Genomic DNA, 27,729 nt, shown 5'->3' on the forward strand with positions numbered 1-27,729 from the left:
GGTAAAATCCAATAATCTACCTTATAGTACACAGAGCATAAATCATCAGTGTTAGAAGAGACCTTCAAGAACAATTCCAACAACTAACCTGGCATCACCATAATCACCCCTAAACCATATCCCCAGAAATTATATATTCAAACTTAGGTACCTGGCATATTTTTGAGAGTGTGTAAACTGGTAAACTACTTACTCTGAGTTAATCTGAAAAGACAAAGGAAAAAATAATTGTTTTCAACATGGGCTAAAATGTAGGTAATGTTTTTGTCTTAAAGGTTTCACAAGATTTACCTATTTTTTCAGTCTGGCGGGAAACAGAGGCTTTCGGTTTAATGAAGTATTTCTTTGAAGTCATGCTGAGTGACTGCTGCATGTCTGCATGGGGCAGGTCACTTCAACTTGCTTTTCTGAGGGAGCACCAAGACAGCTACATATTCACCAGAACTTCATCAAGTGAAGATGAAAGCAAGGTGGCTTTTCTCTCTCTTTTGTTTGCTCTCAGCGCCCAGTGTCACAGGTAAGAGTGCCGGAGGACACTTTGACTCAGTTTATGATGGTGGGTGGTGAGGGGCAGGCTGGGATTAGTGGGTCTCACTAGGGTGAGCTGTAGCTACTGATGATGATTTTCTATTTCCTGACAACTTTCTGATAACCCTAGTTATAATGTGCAGCTAGTAAGGGGTAAATGCCTTGTGCTGAGCAGATTACTTAATTCAATATGCCTAACCTGCTGGAATAATCACTGGGATGAGCTCACTTGAAGTAGGGCAATGTGTGCTCCTCTCAAATGGGCCAAAAGGAAAACAGCTTTCAAGGGAAAAATAAAAAACACCTCTCTGTCTCTGTCTTACATACCCGTGTATGCAGAGAGGAAGAATTGAAACACTTCAAGGCAGGAGTAAATTGTACAGGTATAACCTCTTAAAGGTTACACCCTTCCTCTTCTCCACCTAGCCCCATGTGCTAACATCTAGAGAAACAAGTTTGTCATTCAAGTAAAACACTCAGAAAAGCTGACTAAGGAGGGCTGCACCTTTTTCCCCTTAAATTTAAGGGCATTTAAACCAAAAGCAATCTGAGGAAAACCAAGAAAAAGTGTGTTCACAAATCCCCACCACCGCTCCCTAAAATTCTGACCATGATAAATGCAGGAATACTTGTTACCAGCTAGGAACAACAATTTTGTAGGATACACAATTTTCCAGTTAAGAAGGGAAAAACTGGATGTATTTCACTAGCATGGAAGGATGCATTTCACAACCTGGCATAGGCTAGTTTTTTTGCTACATCACTGAGGCAAACTTTCTTAAAATAAAAATAATTCATACATATATTCATAGAAAATAGAAAATCTCAAGTGCAAAGAAAGGAATAGAAACCTCACAGCATGCACATGTAAGAAAGAAATAGCAAATACAGAAAAATAGGGATTGGAGGGTTTTTTCCCTCTGAGATTAAATCCTCACTGAAGTCACTCAAAGGTGAAAGTCGAGGCCTCTATGCCCTTTGTGGAGATCAGACACTTAAATGTCTGGGAGCTACTCTAAGAAATTTCAGCTGGAGCACAGGTATGCATTAATGGACACTATTTGATTTTGAAAAATAAAGTTGACATAAAATGAGATTACTTATATTGAGATGCTAGCAAAAAGTTAAGAACTATTTTGCACAAAATGTTTTCAGTTAAAATAATCTACTGTGTTAGGCTACTAAGAAATAATGCAAATCAAAATGTTGTTTCTACATATATAACTTTTTCAACTTAATATAAGTTACTCAAGTGGTTCTTCATAGACATTCTTTATATGATCCTTAGACCTAAGGCAGCATGAATATGAGAGAAAAAATGCTGTGTATCTTTTGCTTGATAGTCTGATTGCAAGATTCCTAATTGCTTTTCCCTTAACTTTTACTGATGCAAAACTTGTGGTGAAATCAGAGAACATTTCCTATAATAAGCTCCTTGGACTGACAAAAATAGTTTTAGTAATTTTTCTCACAGAAAAAGGCTGCGAGACTTGTCATTCAGGCTTATTTTTATTTGCCTTCTTACATCATCACATCTTTTAGAATAAAAGATGAGCAGAAGACGTGCAGCAATGAAACAGCAGAGATTAATGTTGGCCATGGCAATTGAGTAGCTTTGTTCTCCACACATCTAGTCTCCAAGTGTCCAGGTCACCCTTCAGTGCACAGATACCAAATCAGAGCCAGCTCTGTGCGGATGTGTCACACTGCCTTTGTGCCTTCTCTCCATCAAGCCAGAGCTGAGGGTACACAGAGTCCCTGCCTGGCTCCTTCCTGGCTGAGCTGGGGGAGTGTGGGGCACACTGCAGCCCCACTGAGGATGCTTGAGCCCTGGCAGGGGCACCCTGGCTCAGGTGCCCCAGAGCCGTGTACCACACAGCAGAGCCAGTGTCAAAGCAAGGGAATTGGTACCTGGCTTTTTCAAGGAAAGAAAGTGAGCAGTGGGCACTTGCAGCTGGCAGGACTGCAGGGCAAATTCCCAAAGCAAATATATGGGGAAGTTATGATACACAGGGAGGATGATAAAATGGAATGTAAAAGGGGGGCAACAAGTCTGTACCTAAGGACAACTGCACAACTAATTGTTTTTGTGGACCTGGATGTTCTTTTGGAAAAGGGACTTTTTGTGTATGGCTCTATGAAAATGATTGATTATTCATCTCACTGCAACAACCCCCTCCATAAATTCTTCATCTCCTTGAGTTTGTCAGTGCCCTGCATTCAGGGGTTTGGGGACTGCCGGACTCTTACTTAGAGGAGGGAGAAAGGGATATAAATCAATTCTACTACAACAGCAGCTAAACCAAGTGGTACAGGCTCCTGCTGAATGCCCCTTCATTTCATCGATCCATTACTCCTTTATATGGCACACTAAGGACTGCCACCTGCTTTATGAAATTAATAGAGGAAGAAAACACACACACCAGAGCAGCGCACTTTGACACTAGACAGACAGTGGTTTAGGACATGCAGGAGCTCTTTAATAACACGGAGAACAGCTTTCTCTGCTGAACCCACAAAGGCAGTGGGCAGGGGGGTGGTGCAGGGAATTAGCCAGCAGGGATAGCACATTTGTTCTTTCAAAAAGAACTGGGGAATAACTGTGTCCAGCTTCTGCATTATTTATATTGCTTGAAAGATTTTCATTTTCACAGAGGCCCTCAGAGCTCTCATTTCTCTCCAAGAAGTGTGACAGGATCTCCCTCGCCTCTTCCAGACACACATGCATTTGCTCTCCCAGTTTTCTCTCTGCAGTCTGTACTGGTAGAGATTTGCTGGGAAGCCTGTGGTTAGAGTTGTAGGGCCTTTGCAGTTGTCTGTGGCTAAGGCACCAAATCACGTCAAAGATGGATTAGGAAAAGCTTTGTTTAAACATTACTTGCACTGAAGATGATCCTGTTTGTTTTTAAGGCCCGACTGCAGATGTCATTACCCAGACAGAAGTGGTCCATGCTGTGCCAGGTACTGACATGACCCTGGTGTTCTTGTTCCCAAAACCGCACAGCACCCACATCATACAGACACAGTGGTCCAAGACTGATGGCAGCCCCTCTACCAAAAAGCTGTATATCACCCCATCTATGGCACCCATTACTTCAGGTTTTCTGAGGCTCCTTACAACTTTTCATGTCCTTCAGCACAAGGATGTGCTGCAGTGGGGACAACACAGGGTCCTTGTGTTCCACCAATCCAAATGTCACATCTGCATGCAATTGGTGGATGCTGCATCTGGAAAATATTACCGTGTCACTTACTGGGCAGTACGAATGCACTTTTGCTACTTACCCATATGGGACAAAGGCCGCAAAAATTCAACTTACTGTCAAGCAGAAGGTAAGTGATTGCAAGGTAAGAGATTTTGCTGTTTCCTAATGAGGTGGGGGAAGATGTCAGGATAAATGGTAGTGATGGTGAGTTTTTTGGGATTCACAGTAGTGGCACTGAATGTTGCTTTTACAGTTTCCTATTTACCAGGCACTCTTTAGTGCACTCTTTACTCTTTTATCCAACTCATGATTAGGAAACCTTAATTGTGTAGTGGAATAAAAAGTTCGATAGTAAAGTAAAAAAAGGTGGTGAGGTGGGCAGTTTCTGCATTTTCATTTTGGATAAATATTGTGGAGGAGACTGGATGAGCAGCTTAGGATATGGTGGGATTAAGGATGTTGGATCTTCAAATCATGGGCTGCTGCTGCTGTGGGTGTGCAGCACTGGGCACCAGGAAGAGAAAACACCCTTGTCTGATTGAGACTGAGGGCTGGCATCTGCAGAGCCTGCTTGGTGTTAGCTCCATGGAAGGATGAGTGTCCCCACTGATACCTTGTGAAGGCTGACTTAGGACAGAGGCTAGACAGAGTTAAAGAATAAAGTAGGTATTTATTAAAAGGCCTCAAAAAGGTGCCAAGATACACTTTGGGAAGTACAAGAGCCCAGACAGGGCTACAGCCAAGATGAGCCCAAAATGGACAACCAGTCACGAGGTCTCACATTTTTGTAAGTTTTGGTCCATTTGCATATTCAAGTTAATTGTCCAATTATAGCTTTAGGTTATGAAGTCCCATCCTTCTTGTTTTTCTCTCTTCAGTCCACATTGTTTATGCTTTTGGGCCTGAAACTAGTATTGATTGTCCTTAGTCCCAAGCTAGAAAAGGAATTATTTTGTCTACCTACTCTGTGAAGAAAGTTTACCAAGCCTTAATATGAAGTTCAGAACTATACACTAAAGCAGCACAGAATCTGAAAAATCTAAAAGTTAAAACTTAAGGCATCACCACCACCCCCAAAAATACACTGGAGCAAAGTGGGGAATTGTGTAGGAGAATCACAGGAATGGAGATTTGGCTGCTTCTGTCAGGCAAAAGGAAGCTGGAAGGCAGCATGACTGCTCTCGGTAAGTAAGCCTCAGGGGAGAGTGTAAACTCCAGGGAGGATATTTAAATTATTGTTAAAGGAACAAATTTATTTAAATCAGATGAGAATGGATTTGACAACAAATTAAAAAACAGTGGCAGCTGTCAGTGTAGCAACTTTGGGAACAGCTATTTAGTGTCAGCAGTGAGGGCAAAAGCCCAAACTGCTGTGAAGATGGAACTTCGCATGGATTTTGAGCCAGCCTGTTGTTGTGCACATGGGGAACTGGATTTGATGACCTCAGAAACCTCTTTCTGACCCAGGTTTCTGCTAACAACTCAAGAAGGATTAAAATAAACAGCAAACCTGGCACTGTTTCAGTTCAGAACAGCAAGGCCAATGTGCTCACTCTGCTTGTAGACACAGCGGACATTCAAGAGTTAGGAGTAGGGTGGGTGCAGGTTATTTTAGGGGTATTTTGATGTGCTTCCACTGCCCTTTTACCTACATCACAAGGCCAGACTGGTAGCCCCCATGCTGGACCATGTTGCTCCCGTAGCAAGAGGAGGTCCTGCGCAAGACTCATACTCAGGGATGTTTAACACTGATGGCCCCTGCATGGCAGTGACTCCAATAATTTTGGTGCTGTTATCCTGGAGACATATCTGGGGCAACCCTGTGGTACCTGCCTGCCCTGATGAACTCGCAGAGGCAAAGTGAGAGCCAGCACCTCTGCCCAGCTCACAGAGGATGGGTGTGTTTAAACAGTACATGCCAAATAATTGTGCCAAAGCTGAAGCTGCCACTCTGCCCGCTGTATGAGTGTGTGTTGTGGTAGGCTACTTTTTGGAACTTCCTTGTGCTCCACAGGGCAGAGGGATCAAAAGGAGTGCCGTGAGGTACAAACCATGCTGGTAGCCCTGTGAAACCCTCCCATGCTTCTGTTCTTCATGCAAAGTTTCTCTGTCTCTTTCTTAGTACAGTAACTGAGCTAATCAGGCATTGCTTCTCTTCTTCTGCTCTTCATTGATACAGACGGGTTCAATGCTGTTATTGCTGTCTACAGTTTGGGCAGCCCTTGTTCATATCAGCATCATTCTGGCTTTTTTCAGTAACCACAAGAGGTAGCCAGCTGCGCTACTGATGACTGCTTGCTAGAGAGAACTAAAAAATTGAGTTTGCCTCCTTTTGCAGGTTTGTGTTTTAAGGTAACCAGATCTTTTGCAATAAACCACTCTGACTCAAAAGAAGGAAAAAATCCTTAATCCAGCCTATGAGTGAGTGGGATGGATAAAGGTGACAGTCTATGATGACGTACAGTTTTTATTTACATCAAAGTGAAATGAATCCAGATGCAGTCAACTTGTAAAAAGCTCACAGAGCAGCAGGCCTTCATAGGACAGACAGACAGTCACAGAGGACTCTAGCCAACAGGCTCTTAATGGAGATTGGAGTCAGAGATGGGAGGGGGAAGCCAGCAGCTGGGACATGTGACTGTGAGAGTAGGCAGAAGCTGCTCCCAGACTGAGCTCTGGGATGACTGCTCATCTCCATGCTTGTTGTACTGTGCACAGCACTTTTGCATGGTGGTTTGTCACAGCAAAATCTTCTGTACAGTTTTGTTCCTGGAGAAACTATAGATTTACTTGCTTTGTCCTTTCATTATCCTCTCCGCACTACCCAGCTCTGTTAGGGCTTCTGTGCTCTCTGTCCTGCTGCAAGAGCTGGCTCCCCAGGTCCCTCACTCTCAGGGACAGTGGAGGGAAGCTGCTTCTGCTGCTGGCTCTCCCGGGCACAGCTCAGGGCACTGCCTTTCTTCACATCTTTGTGGCACAGGCTGATGCTGGCACCATTGCTCTGTGCTTGGGTGCCAAGTACGAAGGAAGTTTCAGTCACCAGAAAGTCCCCTCTGACAAATAACATGGCAGTCTGGGACAGCTGGATATTTTCACTCCCCTCAAGATAAGAAATAAATTGAATACATACCTGTTCTATCTCAACATGCAAGCCCGAGCTACCAGGGGAGAAGAGCTGAGGAGATTTCCTGTGCTGAGTGCTGATGCCTTGCCTCCAAGGAAGGCAGGCCTGAGGGCAAAGAAGGATGGCAGGATGTGCCACATCCCTGCCTGCCCTGTGGCCAAGGGTCAGAGAGGTCTGTGCTGACCATGGCACTCAGAGCATCTCCCACCCATCACCACTGCTCTTCCTGCTTAAATACACACATGCACAGTTACAGACCCAACATCTGGATCACAGCACTGTTCACTGCACCACTCTGGCCAGCCTCCACAGCTGGATGGAGCCCTGGATTGAGAATGGGTAGAGTAGGAGGTGGTGAAATGGCTTTTGAAATGGGTAAGAAAGGCAAGAGTGACAAGTTTTGTGGTAGTGGGCAGGCTGGAGAATAACAAAAGGAGCACTTACACTGAAAAACAGGGTTAGTCTTAACCTAACTGACATGCTGAATAGCTTGCTTAGTGAAAAGAAGGTCTCTGAAGATATCTTCAGAGAAAAGGAAATAGAGGTGCACAAAATTGATGTGAAGGTTTATTGCCACAGAAAAAAAGAATTGTAGATAAAAATTGTAGCTTCCAATTATTCTCAGCTCCTAAAGGAGACATCGTGATCCTGCAGTTAAGAAAAGCTTTTTTAAGAATTGCCAAAAAGTTCTGGTAATGCTGTGAATTGAGTCATGAAACTGTAACTAGAATCAGATGCAGGGCTTTCACTTAAAAAAATGTGTCTAGGTGTAATGGTTGAAAATTACAGTTCCCTTCTAAACCAAAAAGTGCCTGTTCCTTGAATAGAAGACTAGTTAGCATTGGTTGTCAAAGCACAATGAACATCATGTTTCTAATTTTCCTTCTTCTGTTTTGTTGTAGTTGTTCCAATGATAAAAGAGGAAAGGCACTACCTGAAGAAAGTGTGGTTAAAGCAGACTTTACAAATTCCATGCCTTGAGGACGAGACCTCAGAAAATTTGTCCACTTATCCTTTGAAATGGTTAGTGGTAAGTACTTTTCATCTCAGATATAAAGTTCAGAAAAAACTACAGGGTATTTTTGTAGATTGAAATGAAAATGTTCTACTCCAATGTGTCCTGCCTGCAGAATCTGCTAAAAAACTTATCAGTTATATTGGACTATGATAATAAAGGGGAAAAGTATAACCATAGATACATTGCAAATAATAGCTGTTAAAGAAGCAAAGAGGAAAATTTCCATCTTAATTGCTTTGAATTTTTCAGGAGCACATACAGAGCAGGTCTAGGGAAAATGGCTAATATGACAAAACTAAAATATTTCTTGTATTGGATTTCCGGCGAGTTTTTCTGTAGTGAAGCTTTAGTATCTGAAAAATACCTGGTTACTGTGTAGGACAGTGAGATATCAGGCTGCTTTGACACAGAAAATAAAGGTACTGGCAAATGCATTTGGTTTTGTGAATCTCTGTGTCACAGATGCTGCTGAAGAGATGCAAACCCAGTTATCAAGCTAACCACATGAAAAACTGGTTTTAAGCAATTTTCTGTCAGATACGAAGCTTGCTGTATTTTTGTGCTTTGTCTCACTTTCTGGATAAATATTTATATGCATGTTTTAATGCAACCTTTTAGTATTCATTTCAGTGTGTACAGACAAGTATCAGTGAGCAGTGTCCTTGAGCTTTTCCTGTTCATTTATATATGTTGTCACTGAGAAGCTGTAACTGTTGAGGATTTCCTTAAAGGTGATTTTCAAATAGTTTAGGTTTTTAAACCTTCTGTCCTGGTTCATTATCTATTCAGATCTCCCTTCTACAGGTCATTCTTAATATTAAAATTTTAAATCTTTTTGTAGGGAACACCCTTACCTTTACTACATCAGTTTTGCTGGTTCACTCTACAAAGTAGCAGAGGAAAGGGGAAAAAAAACCCCAAAGATCAGCACACTTATATATGTGGGTTGCCACACATCGTACAGAGTAAAACTTGCAAATATGTACTGAGGCACAGATGTCCAGGACATGCTGGCTGTACTTATAACCAAGGGTGGCTGCCACACAGACAATAAGAGAGATAAATTTTAGTTATTATTATCAGGGTTTTCTACTTAAAATTCTAAAAGAGCAAAGTTTTCCTTGAAATTTCAGTTGCATTTAATATGTATGGGATGTTCAGCATAATTTGAAGACTGGTGCAGTGAGAAAGCACCTCTGTTGCTCTCTCTGCAGGATACAGAGATCAGAACTCACAAGACACAGCTATTTATTCCATATTTTATTGTCAAGATGACAACTGCTCTTGGTATTGAAGTTCTGAGAGAATATATTTGGAAAAAAAAAACCCAGATGTTTCAAATGTCCACTTACTGCTACACAATATGCAAGGGAAGATTTTCATAGTGGGAATAGAGCTGGTTTACAAAAATATTTCTCTGTGTGTGTGTCCGAACTTCACAATTTTGTTGGTTTTTCTGTACACAGGATGAAAATGGGAGGAAAGAGGAAATTGTGACCAAGGAGCCCTCTTGTCCTGCTGTGTACAGGAACAGCAGGATGCTGTATGGGCAGGCAGTCCTCCTGCGTTTGAGCAATGCCCTAAAGGTTTTCCCCACCAAAATCACTGATGATGGCAGTCTTTTCCTGCTACGTGCTGCACCACCCAGAGAGAGTCCAGAAAAGCAGCACCACTGTGAGAGTATTTGGTAAGGGGCTTATGCCAATTGCCTTGCCCTTGGAAAGGTGACACTCCTGCCTGGTTCTGAAGCCAATAACTTTTGACAGATACTGAGTTTTCTTTAAATGTAAACATACTCACCTTGTCATTTTTTTCAGCTGCATTGACATAAAATGTTAGTAAATAGTAGTAAACCCTGGAGTTCTTAGAAGAATTTGAGTCCCTTCCTTCAGTTTCTGGCAAGAAAAAATAGTAGATTCATATGTGCACACTGTGATGCAATAATCTACCCTGATGTGTAGGCTTATATTGGGATTCTGTGGGTTACAGGGAAGCACAGTGGTCACCAAGATCTTCATGTCCCAATAACCATGCTGTCTGTGGTCAGGAAATCATGGCCATAATTTAGTAAGGAGTTTGGGACTACAGTTGTAGCAAAATCACATCCTCAAAGGCATGTGACATTCAGCTGCTGACAAAATGAGGAAATGAGGGTCCTGGTGGGGGTCTCAAATTGGCCAAGAGTGGCAGAGCCTGTGTACTGCAAACATGTGGGCTGGCATTTCATTTTGTAAGCCTTCCCCATCTTTAGTTACTTGCCTTGCTCCATTTCAAGTGGCTTATCACTAACAATCAGAAAATTGCTATCCACTTAAAAACCAGGCTTTCTTTTCTCTTTAGAGATCAGTTGGTCAGGAAAACATATTTCCAAAGCTTTGAAAGTAAATGAGTGTTAAACACTGGGCCTGTGTTTAGGCCCTTGACTGTAGCTGATTGTCCAAGGAAGCCCACAGCTTGTGGATGGCATGGCCATTCAAGGCTGATGCTCTGAATTCAAAGAAAAGTTCAACAGGGAGCAGCTGAAAAAAAGCAAAATGTGTCTGAGGGCTGTTGGTCACTGAGGTAAAAGAAATAAAAATAGACGTTAATGATCTGAAACCTCCTCTTGTGTTTGCATGATTCAGCCACTTTTTGAAATCAACATGTCTCAAATACCAACAGTGTCACCTGGGTAATCATTAAAGGACACTAATAAACTTGAACTCTCTCTTCCATCACTGCTGATGCTCTTGCCTAGATTTGTGTATCTCTTACTAAGAGGTTGCTTTATTTAGCTTTTTCTCTGAATTACTGAGAGATACGTGCTTAGCTATGCATGAACCCACATCAAAGTATCAGTACAGGAGGGTAGAGAGGCAAACTAGAGAAAGCAGCTGTGGCCCTTGGTGGTGAACAGTCTGCATTTCCCAGTAAGTGCTGGCTGGCTTTGGAGCAGGGTGCTGTGCCACCAGCCTCTCTCGCAGGGGTGCCAAGGGCAGAGCTGGCTCCCTGAGAGCCTTGAGGTTTGCAGTGGGTACTGAGGAAAGTCTCTTAGACCTCAGCTAAGTAAAGTCCACCACTCGGAGGAAATGTGCTTCTAGCCCTTTCATGTCTGAATTTTGCAGGTGAAATAACTATTTTGCATCTTGTCTCACACTTTCCTGTTACCATTTGCTGAAGTCATGCCACTTTTGATTGCACCATCCCAGCCTTTCTCCATGTGCTCCCTTGTGCCCTGAGCCAGCCCACATCCCTGCACAGCACTGGCAGAGACACTGTCCAGGATAATCCAGCATTCTCTAGGTGACATCTGGGGACAAAGATCTCTTTCAGATGGCAGCACCTCTCTTGTTCCTTGTGCTGACCAGAGAATAAAGAAATGAATATTTGTGTTCTGGCAGTTAGATCCAGCCTCACATGGGTGGGACAGAACCTGAAGACAGTATATGCATACAAAGTCAACAGCACCTTATGTTGGTTGTATCTGTCTTTCTGGCCATTAGCAAGGGCACAGCTAGGGAAGAAGCCCAGTGGAAACCTGGGGAGGTTTTCCCTTCTTGGCAAGCCAGCATCACCCCTGTCACCCAAACACTCATGCAATTGAACCCCTCAGGCTGGGTGGCTTAAAAGTAGGGCAGGGAGGGCAGGCGGCTATTGCAGCACAGAGCTGGAAGGGACAGGAGGAGGAGGAGGAGAAGGCGCCTGTGGGAAACTCCTCATGCAGGATCCCTCTGGAAAATACTTCAGGCAGGGCTAAACACAGCAGAGGCAGGCCAAGTCTGAGGAGTGCCAAATAATTTTCCCTCACAGCTGCTTGAGGTGGCCCAATGGGGCTGAGAATTGGGCCGGAGAGGATGGAGAAGGCATGAAAAGATCGCTCAAGGAAATTGAGAGTCTTGGTATGTTGGGTAAAAACAGACATTCAATCAAGATAGCTTTTTTTAGGAGGGTGCTTTTGGATTTAAATACTTTAAAATATTTCTCTTCTAGAATAGAGTTCTTTTAGATACAAGTTGCTGTGAAAAGGTATGGCCTTTTCATGTCAAACTTTGCCAAATATTGATTTCTCCTTTTTGGTGTAGGAGTGTGCCCCCTGTTGACAGAGTGACAAAACTATGCTTTGTCCCCCTAAAAAGGAAAGAAGCCCAGAAGTTTCTCTCATCGATTAGGTAAAAAGCCACCTCATTGGACCCCAGGGACTTCACCTCAAACTTAAGGGCAGCTAACTGGATAGAAGCCAAAAAGTCCCGCCTGACCAATTGGGTAGAAAAAGAAGAGAACAAAGGAACTAGGGGTTTTTGTGAAGTGTTTTTACCAGGAGTAGATCTCTTGCATCTGGCTCCGTTTTTTCTGCTTGTTATTTTGCCTTTTATTAAACCTTTTTGTTTCCAACACTGCAACAGAAGACATCCTGCTTATTTTATGCCTCCAAAGGTAGCTGAGCTATCTTGGGTGTATTATATTCCTCTGAGAGCTTATAAGACCCGGCTTGAGGAAGAAAATATAATATTTTGTAAGAGTAAAAGCTCAACAGGAGAAACTGCTGAACTAAATATTGAATTTCTGCTAGATCCAAAGCATTGGTAAATATCCTAGCAAGACAAATTAATGTCAAAGTGTTAACAGGGGCTGAGATGTTAATTAGAAAAGATCTATTAGACCTTTCAGAGCTATGCATGAAAGCTGCCTGCCAGAACAGCTACCCAGCAAACACATCTGAGAAAGCAGAGGACAGCACTCAATACAGGTGTGGCAAAGCATACCCATTCTCATGAAAAAGACAAAAGGAAGAGCATGCACTAGACCAGACATCATTTAGCCTCCCAGCCAACTTCTGCAGCAATTAGAGGATCCAGTTTACCAGACTTTTCCCTGCATCCAAAAAAGTTTGTCTGTCTTCTGCCAGCTCCACTACCACCTGTACAGTTTTGGCAAAGAAGAAAGAATGAAATCTTAGGACACTCATTTCCTGATAGGAAGAATCTATAACCCCTGCCCCACCCCACCCTCCAAAAAAGCAGAAAAATTCAAAATCCAGAAGAGATTAAAAAACCAGGAAATTCCACTAAAAAAAAGTACCATAAGTCCAGAAAACCAGAAGGCCATGATAACTAAATGTAAGTCATGCCCAGGCAGAATCCATCAGTAACATCAGGCAGAAAAATGGAAATTTAAAATGAAGTCAGGAGAGTCCTTGGTGGATTGGCTGTTTAAAAGAGGGAAACTTAGATAGTTCACCTCAGGGGGGATTGTAATTAACTGAGGTAGTCCTATACCAATTAACAGGGAAAGAAAAATAGAAAATTATTTTAATGGTGGAGATTAAAGTGAGGTTTAGATTGGAAAGATAAAGAATTTTGGATCTCCTAAGTAATTCAGGGAGAGCACTTGTTTCCAATCCAGTTTCAGGGCTCAGAAAGGGCCAGAAGCCAAATTTATCTGAGGCTTTTGAGATTTGTTATACATTAACACAGTTTCAATAGTCCTTACTTAAGAAGTCAGCCACTGTTGCTCCAAACCAGGCATCCCAATGGCTAATTTGGAAATGTAGTTTAGAGAGGCTTAGGGTACCTGATAGCTTTACTTTATACAATCAGCTGTGCTCAGAACCAAAATGCTGCAAAAAACCAGAAGAAAACAGTTTTTTGTTTCATGTGGATGTGGTCATCAGTGCTCTGCTGTGAGGGCGAGCTCTGGGCTTCCTGGCAAGGCAAGAGGCATCTGTGGGGACACTGTCACACATCTGTCCAGGCAACAGCATCTGGGTAGCTGACATCCAAAATCAATCAGCATTTGGGGGATGACTAAAGCCTTTGGAGATGCCTTTGTCAAGCACACAGAGGAACCAGGAACTGGGATTTCATGGGGCTCGGGAAAGGTGGCTCTGCTGCTGGAGCTGTGACTGCAGGATGGTTTCAGTTTGTTTCCCCAGCAAAGCCACCCAAGCCTAGTTGAGGTAGGCGGTGAAATGCATCCTGGATCCTGTGGCAATAGCTGGTGATACAGTCTTATAAACCACTTCCTTGACCTCAAATTGCAGCTGTAAACACTTTTATCTTGCTTGATGTGTGGCTGGAGGTAGGATTTAATTTCCACTCTTCTTACAATAGAAGGCTGTTAAGTGTTATTAGGAGCTGTTACTGTGATCTGCAGTGTCCATTTCACTAATGCATTTATGTTTGCTTTCCAGCTTACCCTGAGATCTTCATCAGCCAGCACCTCACAGAAGGTGTGCAATTTTGGAGCAAAGAGTGTTGCCTGTGACTGCCACCATGCCACCCCAGCAAGGCCAGGCAAGCTGAGCTGAATCAGGCACAGGAGGCATCTTCCAAACTGACAGAGCTCACAGGGCAGCAGGCAAGGCATTGAGTTAACTCGAGGTGCTCGCGCCCTTTCCTCTGAGCCACTGCCACCCCCACAGCAGTGAGCACAAACCAGGGACTTCTAAGGACTCCTCTGCTGTGTGGGCCTCTGTTTCAGTTTTGGTAATAGCAAAACCTAAAAGCCTGCTGAATTGCACTGGCCAAGCTTTGTATAAAACATATTTATGGCTCATATGACTGACTAGTAAGCCTCTCTGGCTATTAGGTATGGTGCTTTGCTTCCTGTTCCATGTCTCCAAGTTAAACCTTTTGAGCTGCAAGTAAATCTCAAATCAAGAAGGTTTTCCTTGGAAACAGAGCTTGTGGGCAGGCAGAACCTTGTACTATCCATAACCACCCACTTCACACAATCCATGAGTCAGCTGGTTCTGCAAACTGGTGTAATTTTCCTGGTGACCTATTTCTGGTGTGGTGTTGGACATTGCAGGCTTTTGTCTGCACTGTCCTGTTGAACAGAGCAAGGGGTTCCTGCTCTCACAGGACTGTGAAATGGAAACTCCCCTGAGAGCCTCTGTCTGTTCTTCACCTCCAAACAAACGCCGACTTGTTTTCTTCTCTTTTTTGCCTTTCTTGCAGGGCTTAAATCTAGTGAGGATATCAGATTTCTGTTTCTTTATAGGAAGGATTGATAAAGTATTATGATATAAAAGTGCCTGAAAAATAAGGGAATAATGAAGAGGAAAATGGGAGAAAGCTCACTACAAGCTCAGGTGCTGTTTACCATGGCAGGGAAAGAGTTTCAGCTGGATAGTTTCAGTCTTCGTACTGAATGATTGACTTCTGCTGGCTTCAATACATCAAGCTTGCTTCCAACTAAATGTGGGAACCACTTTCTTTGAATGAGGGAGCAAGAGAGGTTTGTGCTGCATGAGTAGCACATGCTCTTTTCTTCTCTTGAAATGAACAAGGCCATTTCTCTTATAAAAGTGTTTAGTACTTAACAGCGTCATAACCTGCTAAATAAACATACTTGGGAATGTCCGGGCAGCATGAGGATGAGACCTCTCACCCTTCTAGAGCCCAACCCTTCACCTAGCCTTGACTTTGAGGTCCTGCCCATCTATTGTTTGCTGAGAAATTAAACAGAGCACAAACACAGATCTTTGGAACAATTGGCATAGAACCAGGACTACTGCATCTAAAGCATCTACTTTGATTTCTGGAAATGGCATACATATTCTGTCTGCTACAAAGGTATCATATTCAACATATCATTGGGCTAGGCAGTCTTTTTCATAGGAATTGTCTCTATCTGCCTAATGAAGAAAGGATTTACATGGCAATCAGAAAGTGTCTTATTCTCATCACACACACTGTGCCCGTTACCAGTTCCAGTGTTTTTCCATGTGAGTGTTTGTCACTGGGAGCAGGAGAGTGGGCACAGGAGAGTGGGGGTCACTCTACATCTCCCCAGCCACAGCACAGGACTGGAGGGAGTTGGAGTCCTGACACCCAGGGCAACAGGGCTGTCCCTGGGCTCTCATTCAACAGTGTCTGCAATCAGAAAAATGAGAGGAGGGGGCAAGAAACACAATAAGGAGAAAGCAAGTGCTTCCTTCCAGAGCAGGATTGGGAGTAAGCAAGCACTGTCCGTGCAGGAGTTTGGAAGCTGGCAGCCAGGAGGGAAATGTCAGAGGCTCACCTAACATACATACATATATATCTGTGTGTGTGTGTGTAACCTAACAACTGCCTTGTGCTGCCCCACAGCCTCATGTGAGCTGTGTCGTGAGGAAGGCATTTCCTAAGCCAAGCCTCCTGTGGTACATGGACAGAGTGAGCCTGACAGAGCAGCCTGCAGGTAAAGCAACCTGTCCACAGAGAAACAGCACAGCTGCAGGAGTGCTGCCCAGGGAAAGCCACGACTCTTATCCACTTCTGCCCCAGGGAAACTGTAGGTGTCTATGTGGCTGAAGGGGAGAGCAGCAGGCCTCCTCAAAGGAAACAGCTGGCAAAAGGCTGTGACCAGAGTCCCCTGCCAGGGATGGGAACTATGGTTTGGCATGGCCACACCATTCTTGCCAATGTGAAATGGCAAAGAAACAATGCCAATTGTCTCAGCAAAGAAACCTGTGGCTATATCAGCCTGCTTTCCAGTACTAATATTTTGCACAGCTCTGACTTAGAGTTTGGAGTGTAACAAGAGGGTCTTTTCTTTTTTTTTCTGTCCCAAGGAAATTTCTGTGGTACAAGAAGACTTGCAAGACAGTGAAGGTTTCTATGCATTGAGATGAACACTGATGCTGCAAGGGACCCATAAGACACATAAGAAATTCTTATGTGTGTGTCTGTTTCCCTTCCCAGAAAATGAAACACAGAATATTTCATCTGAAGAAATATTTGTTTCCTTCGGTAGGTTTTTCTTAGATAGGACACTTCTAAAATGTTAAGAACACCAAACACATGTATTCTCTTGTTATTTAAAATACTGAAGAAATGCCAATAGTATAAAAGCTTTATTGTACAAGTTCATCAAGCAGTTTGAACTCTCTGGCAGGTTTTTTGGCTGAAATCTTTGCTCAAGCCTCTGAATGAGCTAAGAAACTTCTGCACAAGCAGAAGACTCTTATTTGTTTAACCAGAATCTTGCTGTACTTCCCATACCCAAAGATACTCTTAACACAGCCACAAGGCACCAGTGAGCTGTTATAATTATGTGTTTCTCATGGAGCACTTGTGGCTCCCTGAGAAATCAAATCCTCAGACTCAGGGCTATGTTATACACCTTCAGTAAAACATGCAAAAGGCTGCACCTCTATGGGTAGTGAAGAAACTCCTTTATAATCTGTATTGTAAGATTTAGCTACATGATTAGGGAAGTGGGGAGAAATATTTTCCTGCTTTTTTGGTAAAAGCAGGAGATTCGGCAGTACAGTTTTCAGCACTTCTGATGATGCAGGGTGACTCGTGAGAAGGGCAGACAGATTTCCTTTAGCACCCCCTTGTGCATGTCTCCTCTTAGGTGCAAATGCATATTTATACCTTTTCTTATTTTTTTAAATTATGCGTGCTCCCTGCTGCACAGAGAAAACAACTGAGCTGCTGACCCCTTAGCAGCATCTAGGGATACATCACCTACCATGGCAACTATTTGCAGCTCAGCTGAGTACTCTTGTGGCTGTGTATATTCCTATTGATATGTTTTTCCACAAAGTAAGACTGCAGCAAAAGGCACAGCTTACTCCTCTGGAAACATAGCTTCAGAAGGGAGGGAGATAAATCGTAACTTTTTCTCAAAAATTACTTATTTCCCCCAATTTGCTGTTTTCTAGAAAATTTATTCATATCAAAGAGCTGTCAGTCAAAGCAGTCTGTGTTCTTGCCTGCAGGCTATGCTAATGCTAAGATAGATCCACTCTGTATAAAAATGTTAAAGTATTTAGATGTGACAGAAAGGAAAGAATTACATTAATTCTCAGCCATCCCTTCTGCGAAGGTGCACAATATGACACAAGCCCAAACTAAATTTTCAGCCTTTATAACTACTTTTAAGAACTGCATTAATCTTTCTCTTTTTTCTCCCATCACAGACAATAAGTATAATGAAGCCTCCTGAAGTTTTTACTACCACGGTTTCAGATGGTAGGATAAATTAGAGAATAAAATAACTTTGGTTGTGTTTGAGGTGTGTTTATAAAGTCCTAAAGCTGTTGTAGCATTTACTACCCTAAATGGGTAGTAAGGAACCCCTTTCTGCAGCTTTGACTTCACAGAAAATACTATAAACCAATATTTTGGTGATGTAATCTATTATAATTAAGACCAAGCATAATTAAACTCCATCCTTGAGAGGCATTTAATGTTATTTCTGATGCTTCAGCTGGCATCTGAATATAGCTCTTTCAGTACTGAACTAGTAAGTAAAAATAACAGCCCTGCTAATGGCTCTACCTTCTGTTTAAGCACAGAGCCAAGATCCTCAACATTTTTGCCATGTTAAAGAACTGATATAATGTTTCTTAATTTGTGTAAATTTGGTAAATCCCTGCTCTTCCCCTGCAAGTTTGTCTTATTATCAGCTTATTGCAGACAGATAAATGTTCCCTCCACACCTCAGCTGAATCCCTTTGGAAACATCTCTCCTGGAGCAGTTTGCTTTCCTCTGCTCTGCATGGGAGGCAGCATGTAGCAGGGGGTTACATGAGTTTGTCAGAGAAATGCTGTAAGTAGATGGCATGAAAAAAAGTACGGGTTTGGTGAGAAACTTCGGCAAGTGCAGGTTGCAGCCGGCCCTGGGGGCTCAGCCAATACCCACAGAAAACCATCCCAGATATTGGGGGGCCCTGAGAGAGGGATTATTTTTCCTCTACTGGCCTCTGCAAGATGAACTCAAAGGAAGCCTAGCAGCTCACATCAGGCCACCACCCTGCTCTGTCTTGGACGCTCTGCAGAACCCTCTGGGAGCCAGGCACATCTCAAAGAGCCTCTGGTTTTTAGACCTGTTGCATTTTTGGTAAGGAGTCCTTTATGTCAGCCAGCTACTGTGAAATCCCTGTTAGTGCAGGCAGGCCTAAGCTGAAATGCAAATGAAAGAGCAGCAGTCACAGGAGGTACAAGTGTTAGCACAGAAAAGCAGCTGCAGGGTGGATGTCACCTGCCTGTGCTAAGATCCAGTCTGCAGTGCCACTCAGTGCCCTCCACACGTGCCTGACGAGACAGAGGCACTTTCTGGCTGCCTTCTCAGATATATTTTTCTAATGAAATGTGTGAGCTTTAATAGATCAGTTCCTTCATGGACCTCTTTGAGGGGGACATTATCCATCCTTCTGGCCCACTCAGGAAGTACTTTGCCTCTCCTGCTGGGAAAAAATAGGAAAGAAAACAGACATCTAGGTCTGCTTGGGCAGGATGCTGTCTCTGCTGAGCTTGCCTGTGTGGTTAACAGTTTTTAATTAGAAGGAATAATGCGTCCTCCTCTTCTCTGAGGACTCAGTGAGCATGTTTCAGTGCAGAGTGTCTCTGAAATTTCCCCTCAGAGTTGCAGCGTCTGAAGTGCCTCATGTATGAAACTGTGCAGGTGCCACCACCAAGTCATAAATGTTGTTTCAGCATCTGTGCTAATATGGTGCCTCTTTGTATGGAATAAACCCATGTGATTCATTTCTGGTTTTTAAGTTGAGGTACCAAGGGCTCCAAAGTTTTTCCCCAAAACCTTTGTTTCTCTAAGGATTTCTCAGCACAGTTACGTCAGGTATTTCATGTTTCCGTCTGGACTACTTGTCTGGGTTGCGCATTGAAAGATTATTTGGAATTTAGGTGCAATACACTTTCTTGCTCCTGAACCTTTCAATCATCCACTTTCCTAAAGCAGAATAAACACCTTTCTCATGCTGAATGTTTACTTTGATTTGTTATAGACTTCGGTAATTCAACACTTACATCAGCTGTCATGACAGCCTCAGGTAAGGGGGCAAATATTACTTATTGAATATATGTAGTATCTCTACTTTAGCACTGCCTAAATGTCATGCACCAGAGTCAGAGGTGTGACAGGCAAAGGTCAATATGTGCTGGTGCTGACAGCACCAATGTGCTGCTGCTTGGGAGCTTGTGAGCTGTGAGGTTACCCCAGCAGACATCTGACAGAAATCTTGCTAAAACTGCCATGTTAGGACAGCATGTTAAATGGCATGCTGAATATTATATATCATTCTTACGTATTTTTTTAAAATTGAGTTATTTGCCAATAAAACTGTAAATAAATTTGTCCTATTGTGACAGAGAGGTGCATATGATAGAAAAGTTAAAGCCATCACTTTTCCTTGACCCAACAGCAGGGCATCATTCCCATTCATTAAGTATATAATTAACTCTGTTTTACCAGAGCATGGATATGGATAATTACATAGAACTACCTTCAGCAATTGAGAGGAAAACTCACAAGAGCAGGTGATCTCCTGGGCTGATGTGGCTGTGGCCTGTTGTCACGGATGATTTCTGGCAAGGCCCTGGCTTAGCTGGGGAGCACCACATTCAAGTCCACGATCCACCCCAGAGCAGTCAAACCAAACCCTGTGTACAGAAGCACAAATAAGCAATGCCTGCAGCCAGCCAGCAGGAAAGGGTCAGCATTGATAACATCAGCTGCCTTGCAAGTGCCCACTGGAGTTGTGCTTTGAGCATTTAGCCTTAACTCCCACAGCAGGACTTCTGCTGCTCAGTCTGCATTTACCCAGCAGCTACTGCAAGCTCTTTGATCTAGGTTGTTTTGTGATTTATTAACATTATTTTCTGAAGAACCTATTGAGTAAGTGTGATACCATGTTAATTGTCTTTAGAGCACCAGTCGACATCTGTGGCCTCTCTGGATTTCACAAGTCCAGAAAATTTGACTCCTGCTTCCACAACACAAGGTAATCAATTGAATCGAACTGTTTTCTCTATTGCTTCAACATTGTAATAGAAAAACACATAAACACAATAACTATCTTTTTTTTTTTTTTTTGAAGCTAGAAATTTAATGTCCATTGAAGTTCTTTTCCTAGTGCTTTACACACTAACCACTGGTTGCACTAACCACTGTCAGTGTAACCACCGTTCAGGAATAAATATATGAGAAAATACTTGGTTTTATCTTTTTTAATGCTCTGTTTAGGATATATTCATTAATTTTGGCAACTGAACAGACATTGAGTGTTATTAGCGTTTACAAAAAGTTAATTATTGTTATTATAGTGTTTATGAATAATACCTACTGTCTTTAGTTAAATATCATGCCTAAATAGAACACTGGAAGAAGATACTAAACACAAGGCTTTGGCCTTCCCTAAAGAGTGCTCTTTGGGAGCTGAATCACTCAACATAAAGCCCAGGAGCTTGCAAAGGCTTGACTGAGATATGCCAAGGCAGGAACACAGATTGCAGCAGTGCTGAAATGAAAGTTTGCTGCTTCTCAAACTGCCTTCCCCATCCCCAAAACAGAGACACTTGCCTGGCTGAAAGCAGAACAGCAAAGTTGCTTGTCCAAGTGGACTGAAAGCCCTGCCATCTCAACAAAAAAACTCACAACAAAGGCTATAAATAAACAATGTGAAGAGAGAGGGTTTATCCTCACTGAATTATACATTTTCCTTGGTTGAGGTGGTACGAGGTCACACTTGTAATGTAAGGTGGATCTGAGCCATTTTTCTTCTGCAAGTAGCCTGGGAAGCAATTGCCTTTTCACCAGTGGTCCCAACAAGTGCCAGTTATGGTATGACAGCCCTGGGTTAGCACTTCTCTCTGGCTCACTGCTGGTCCTCACACTGGTGCCACCCGTGTGCTCAAGATCAGCTTCTTGAGCAAATCCTCTGGGCAACAGTCAGGACAAGACACCAAGCCCAAGCCTTCTGCTTTAGTCTACAGAAGTCTAGCTTTGGTTCAGTTCCTGTTATTTTGCAAGTGAAAATCTAAGAGACGGCTGAGAATGGATATGAGAGAAGAGTGCACGTATATAGGCAAGAGGAGGAAGAGGGGAAGCAAAACCAAGGCTGCTAAAACTGTAGCCTGGTTTTGCTTAGTTTCTACAACTGCTCCACCACTGAGCCAGAGAGGCTTTGAGTGATCAGTTACAGCTGCAGTTCACCTCCGCAGGTTTGTTCAGATGGCTTGATATTTTTCCAAAATGAGACAGTTGTTAAGAAATATGGTTTCTTTTTAGTAAATGTGAAATAGTTCTCTTGGGAAAATGAAGGCCTGCATGCTAGCCACCATCTGTCTGTGTTTGAATATCAGATAAATACCTAGCTGAGCCCTAGAAATCTTAGCACTTAAAAAAATGCTTAAAGGAAGATGTCAAATAAGTTGGTATTTGGCATCAGACATTACAGGTGTGACTCTTGTACTCTAACTTTTTCAAAACTTCCTTTTGGAAGTTGGGAAAACAGTTCTATTGCACTGGAGCTGCTGACATCCTGTCTAAATTCTGATTTATGTATGTTTGTTCATTGCTCTACTGGTTTCAGGTCAAAACCAGCCAGTGCACTCAAGCTCCTGAGGTTTGCCTGAAACTAAGCTGAAATATAAAAATGCTTCAAATGTTTTGTCTAAGTTTATTTTCCTATCTCAGTAAAATTCCTCTTCAGTTTCTAGCTTTCAAAGCAGACACAGCATTGGGTAATGCCTGTCTGAGGGAAGCCAGCATCTTGAGTGGTAGGCTACACCTGTTTGACCTCATTAGTCAGAAAACAGGGAAGAAAGAGGGGGAAATGAAAAACAAATTATATGGTTCTCTACAGCAATTTTTACAAGCCTTTGTGCTTTTCAGCAGGAGCGCTAATTTCTACCGCAGAGGCAAAAGGCTACACCAGTGCCACAGCATCCAGAGAGACTTTGACAGCAGCACGTGAGTACACAACTCATCTTCTTTGCTTCACAGGGCTGGAACAGAGGAGTTATGTAGCCAAACTGCAAATGTGGCACCAGTTTAGTGAATGTTGGGTTGCAAACCTACATTAGTCTGGAGCATCTTGCAAAACCCACAGCAGCAGGTCATCAATTTGTGATGCCTTCTCTCAGAGCATTAGTTCTGTGGTGCTTATTTTCAGCTGCTAGTTGAGAGTCACCACATTACCTTGCAAAAATTATTACTAAGCATGGAAAAGTTGTCTCTGAGCAGAGGCCAAAGTCATGTGGAGTAACGTGTACCAGATTTTCAATACTTCACAGAAGCAATTTCCCTGTTGAGTTCCACCGAGTTAGAAGATAAAGACTTGGGTTTCCAAGCTGCCAAGGACTTGCAGCGGCAAAAGAGGAATGAAAAAACATTTCAGTATCCCCGTTTCATTAGACATATTTCTTTTCATAATATTACAATTGAGATAGTTGCTAGGCAAATGTAGTGAATGCTGAAGGTAGTTTATGGATGAAATAAATTGCCAGAGAAGCTAAATAAAATTGCAGAGCAGCAGTGAAATAATGAGATAATGTGGAGTAATAACGGCTGGCAAATAGAACATTGAAAGACAGCCTCATTAAAGACCAATAAATCAATAAAAAAACCCCTAGGGTGAACATTTTTTCACTAGTCTTTCCCTTTAGAAAATCTCTGCTCAGCAGTATAAAGCCCAAAGTGACTTGCTTTTTTAACATCTTGGTTTGCCTTTGTGATTTTGGAACAGCCAGAACCTGTCCTTTTGTATTTCCATGGGAGTTGTCTTTTGGCTGAAGCACAAACGTAGCAGCTGCTTTCCATTTTGTGAATGTATTTTTGGTAGCACCCACAACGATGCATTTATACCAGAACCTTCTGACAGCTTCTAATGCTTCATAATTCTGCTCTTGCACAGCTTGCTGGTTGCATTTTTTTCTAAAAGCATGCTGAATTACTCTACTATTTGCAGGGGATAGTCTGTGTTGCTCCACACATCCCCATATCCCTGCCACTGCTTCCCTACACCTGTGCCTGCCTGAACACCAGCTAAGATATAACAGCCTTGAAGGGTCCTTGGTCCAGCAGCTGTAGTTGAGGGCAGTTTCGGAGCACACAGGCACCAGTGAGTCTGCTGAGGCATACACATGTATCCCTGTGCCCTCCCAGGGCCACTGTTGTAATCCTACAACAGTGATTACCGTTATCATTGTGGTCTTGGGATGCTCTAACATAAGGCATTATGTAAATAAGAATAAATAGTGCTCATCAATGTGCTGTATAGAGCAAGTGCTATCGGATCTCTAAGTGTATATCCTTTCTTTTTTTGCATATAACTTTGTAAAATGCCATGCATTTTACAAATGTGAAATGTGTCATACCTATTCACATAAAATCAAACACCTGATAAGCAAGTAGAAAAAAACTGAATTAATATCCAAAAATCTCAGTGAATTTTTAGAGTGCCCTAAAACTGGACTGATTTTCATACATCTTTTTAATGCACACATACATACACACACACACACACACACAGATACACTTGCACACATACTCTTGAACTCTCAATTTCAGTCAAAGCCAGCAAGCATCTCACACTAAAGAGATTTTCTTTTAAAGAGATTTACTGGTTAGTTATTTAACTGGTTAGTTATTTACTTCATTTAAAGCTGGGTTTTTGTCTTGGATTTATAAATCAGCAGTTATATCAGAGACTGTCAGGTTCTTCTGTTGTTTAATTTGTTGTGTGCATCAGAGAAAGTCAAAGAGTCCAAAACAGCCACAGTAGAGCGTAATGAAGTAGTCATGTACAGGCTTGCAAGATAACTGAAGGTCATTATTTCTTTTTGTACAAATTTGAATGATTCCACCACTGAATCCCCACATCAGAAGTGCCATGGGAGCTCTGGAAATGCTGTGCCATTGTCTAGTTGTGTATTTGACTATTATTTCAGAAGCTGCAAATGTAGAGATGGCTAGAAAAAACAGAAATGTGTCCTTATGGATCACTGATCTTAAGCATCAGTGGGAAAAAACTGTCTATAAACAGATGAGAGATGATTTTTGTGGTTCAAACAGTACTTGACAGAGGAGACTGAGGTTTTGCTCAGTCATGACAAAGGCAGACTCTTTTAAGTTGCTGCTAAGCCACTTAATGTCTTTATGTTTCTTATTACCATCAAAGAAGTAAAAAGCTTATAATTCTCCCAGACAGCTCTACTGCTCAAAGGTGCCAAGCTGCCTCAATGCTGGCTTGCTGAAACATCTTAACTAACTCTCTTTTCTTTCTCTTTCCTTTTCTTTCTTTCTTTCTTTCTTTCTTTCTTTCTTTCTTTCTTTCTTTCTTTCTTTCTTTTCTTTCCTTTCTTTCCTTTCTTTTTCTTTCTTTCTTCTCCCTCTTCCCCCTTCCCTTCCCTTCTTATAATATTTCATTTGATAAAAGCACTTTTTTTTTTTAATCCAACACCAGGTCATAGGCCAAAAATGTAGGCATCTTGCCAAGAAAATTTTTACACCCTGATCCTGGAAATTTCTGGCTTTGGAATTTTCAGCTGGGTGAATAACAGAGGGTTCAAAACCTTTCATTTTTGAAAAACAAAGTTAAGTTACTAAAAATGTTCTGTGCCCATATCTTTATAGGTAACCTATCCTACAGCATCACAGACCAGACAATTTCAGTTACCAGAGGAAAAGATTTCTTTCCTACCAGCAGCCTGCTGAACAGTACTGGTGAGACACTATCCTACAAATCCTCTTCTTTCAGCATGCCACTACAGAAGCACGAAACCTGGAGGATCATGTACATTTGACCAGGGGATTCCAAAATAAGGGAAAACAGATGAAAAGAGGAGTCACAGCTGCTGTATCCTCATATCACAGGTTGTCACAGGCTTTTGGCATTCCAGCCTTCTCCCCACATCTGCAAGCAAAATTCCAGTGCATGCTTTCTTCCAGCAACAAAATTTGGCCAGTGATACTCTTGTGCCCCAAGGCAAGCTCCTGGCTCATGCAGCATGGTGGACTGGCCACAGCACTGGTTGCCATGGTGGGTAAGACCCAGCCTGGGCAACACACCAGTGTGGCCAGCCTTGCACAGGGTGGTGACACTGAGGTGTATCACCCATGGATCTCTCTGGCACCCAGGCCACTGCTGCACCCTCTGGCAGCTGGAGGAGGACTGTGCTCCTTCTCTCCTTCTTCTCCATACCCAGGACCTGAGGTCACCTCTGTCAGCACCCCCAAGGGTGGCTGTGCAGAAGGGGGAAGGGGAGGGGAATCCCAGCACTGCAGTGGGGAAAGGCAGCTGGAATAAGACAAGAGCTCACCTCAAAAGGCAGCTGAGCCCTTGGCCAGACGCTTTGGCCGGGTCTGGTGTCTGGTGTCAGTGAAAAATTAACCACTGGGAGGAGGGCTGGGGTGGGCAGGTGTGCCTGTCTGCACTGTGACATGCAGCTTCTTGCAGAGCAGCTCACAGGGGAACAGAGAAAGCCAATGGGTTTTGGATTAAATGCTCTCTGGGCTGTGCCTAAATAATCTTGTCCAGTGAGCCAGTGGGTGGCTGAAATCAGCTCTCACACCCAGTGAGAACTAAAGTGGGCTAAGTCCATAAATCAAAGCTGCAATTCTCGGAGTTTGGGATCCTCAGCCTGGTGATGAGGGGCTGCACTGACAGCAGCGCTGTGCAGGGCAGGGAGCAGCGAGCCCCAGGCATCAAGCCCTGATTTCCCTCCTCTCTGAGGACCTTCAGATGAGCTCTATGTGTCCCTTACAGGTGACAGGAGGAACACCAAAGCCAGTCACTTCCCCTGGCCAACAGTCGTAGCTGTCCTGTTCCTCGTCTGCAGCGCTCTGGTACCTTTAGGCGTCAGGAAATGGTGTCAGTACCAGAAAGAGATGTGAGTACCAGTGATGGAGCCACAGGGGTGAGAGGGGTGGCACAGAAGGCAGCACCAACTCTAACCCAGCTGTCTGGATTTACACCTTTTCATGACGACGCATAGCACACAAAGCCTTTAAGTACATAGATCACTAATGCCATTTTTCTCTTACAGCAGTATGTAAAGTAGAATGTTCTCAGTCCCTTCATCTGTTCTGTGGGTTATCTTTAAAATAAACTTTAAGAAAAGAGCTGCAGTGCAGCTTCAGGGTGTAAGGGAAAAATAACAGTCAGTTTTTGTCCCCAGAGCCCCCCATTTCTATTAGCCTCCCTGCCAGCTGCTTTTGCTCTCTCATTTTCTATGGTTACTTGAGGATATGTTTTAATGAAATTGTACTTCTAGGGCAGCTCTATTTGAGTTTTGAATAATATATGTGAAAGTAGGCTACCTGAAACTCAATCCCAGTCAAAGAAGCATTGAGTATGCAATTATTACCAAAGTTTGATTCCCTACTAAAACGCTCCAAGATCTACTGGTAAAAGCAATATCTAAGAGACAATTATTTTAAATCTTACTAATTATTAAAATACTCAAAAAATCATAGTTATAATTAATCACCTATGATTCTAGAAAAACCTCTTAAAACTCAACTGCAAAACCTGTATATCAAAGATAAAACCAGGAATTTTTTTAAACTAATTTGAGGTGGGACCTTTATTTATAAATTGATCCCAAAAAAAGTTACGAGTCTTTAAATATACTTTCAGAGAGCAGTGAGAGCAAAAGGCCCATGCAAGGATTTTGAATAGTTCATCAGGACCATGCTCGGTTCTTTTAAAACATGAATGAAATAAAACTGTGAGGTGGGAGCTAAGAAAGCCAAATGAATAGCAGGAGGTGTGCTGGGGTTATAAAACAGACTCAGGGAAGTTGCAGTATGTAAGAGCTAATGTCAGGTGCTCTTATAATGACTTAGTGCCAATCCACCTCCTCCTGTGAACCTTTTACAACTGCCTTTTATGCTACTTTCATGTGATAGTGCATTTTCGCTCTTCTATTTCAGTATGATGAACAGACCTCCATCTTTCAAGCCACCGCCACCTCCAATAAAGTACACCTCCATGGCAGAGTGTGATGGGACTCCCCCATCCTGCCACAAACTGGAAAACCTGTAACACCACCTGCAGCCCTTGTGTAGCACACAGAAGACTGGCACAGTTAAAAGCCTCTGCCTTTGGAACAGTGGTTACAGGAGCTTGGTGGTAA

At 42.8% G+C, this 27,729-nt stretch overlaps 1 protein-coding gene across 1 annotated transcript; it reads left to right on the forward strand.

Annotated features, from left to right (window-relative positions):
• Nucleotides 1-459: 459 nt before the first annotated feature.
• CD96 (CD96 molecule) lies at nt 460-27,638 on the forward strand. Its single transcript, XM_041464118.1, is given in 18 exon segments — nt 460-517; nt 3,439-3,585; nt 3,588-3,653; nt 3,656-3,861; nt 7,781-7,888; nt 9,343-9,491; nt 9,493-9,563; nt 14,046-14,086; nt 14,597-14,603; nt 14,858-14,871; nt 15,949-16,035; nt 16,413-16,590; nt 17,769-17,790; nt 17,792-17,820; nt 19,596-19,640; nt 20,517-20,591; nt 26,358-26,481; nt 27,527-27,638. Coding segments are annotated over 18 exon segments (1,539 nt in total).
• Nucleotides 27,639-27,729: the final 91 nt, after the last annotated feature.

Source organism: Pyrgilauda ruficollis, unplaced genomic scaffold, assembly GCF_017590135.1.
Source record: "Pyrgilauda ruficollis isolate IOZ18807 unplaced genomic scaffold, ASM1759013v1 scaffold17, whole genome shotgun sequence".
Taxonomy (NCBI): domain Eukaryota; kingdom Metazoa; phylum Chordata; class Aves; order Passeriformes; family Passeridae; genus Pyrgilauda; species Pyrgilauda ruficollis.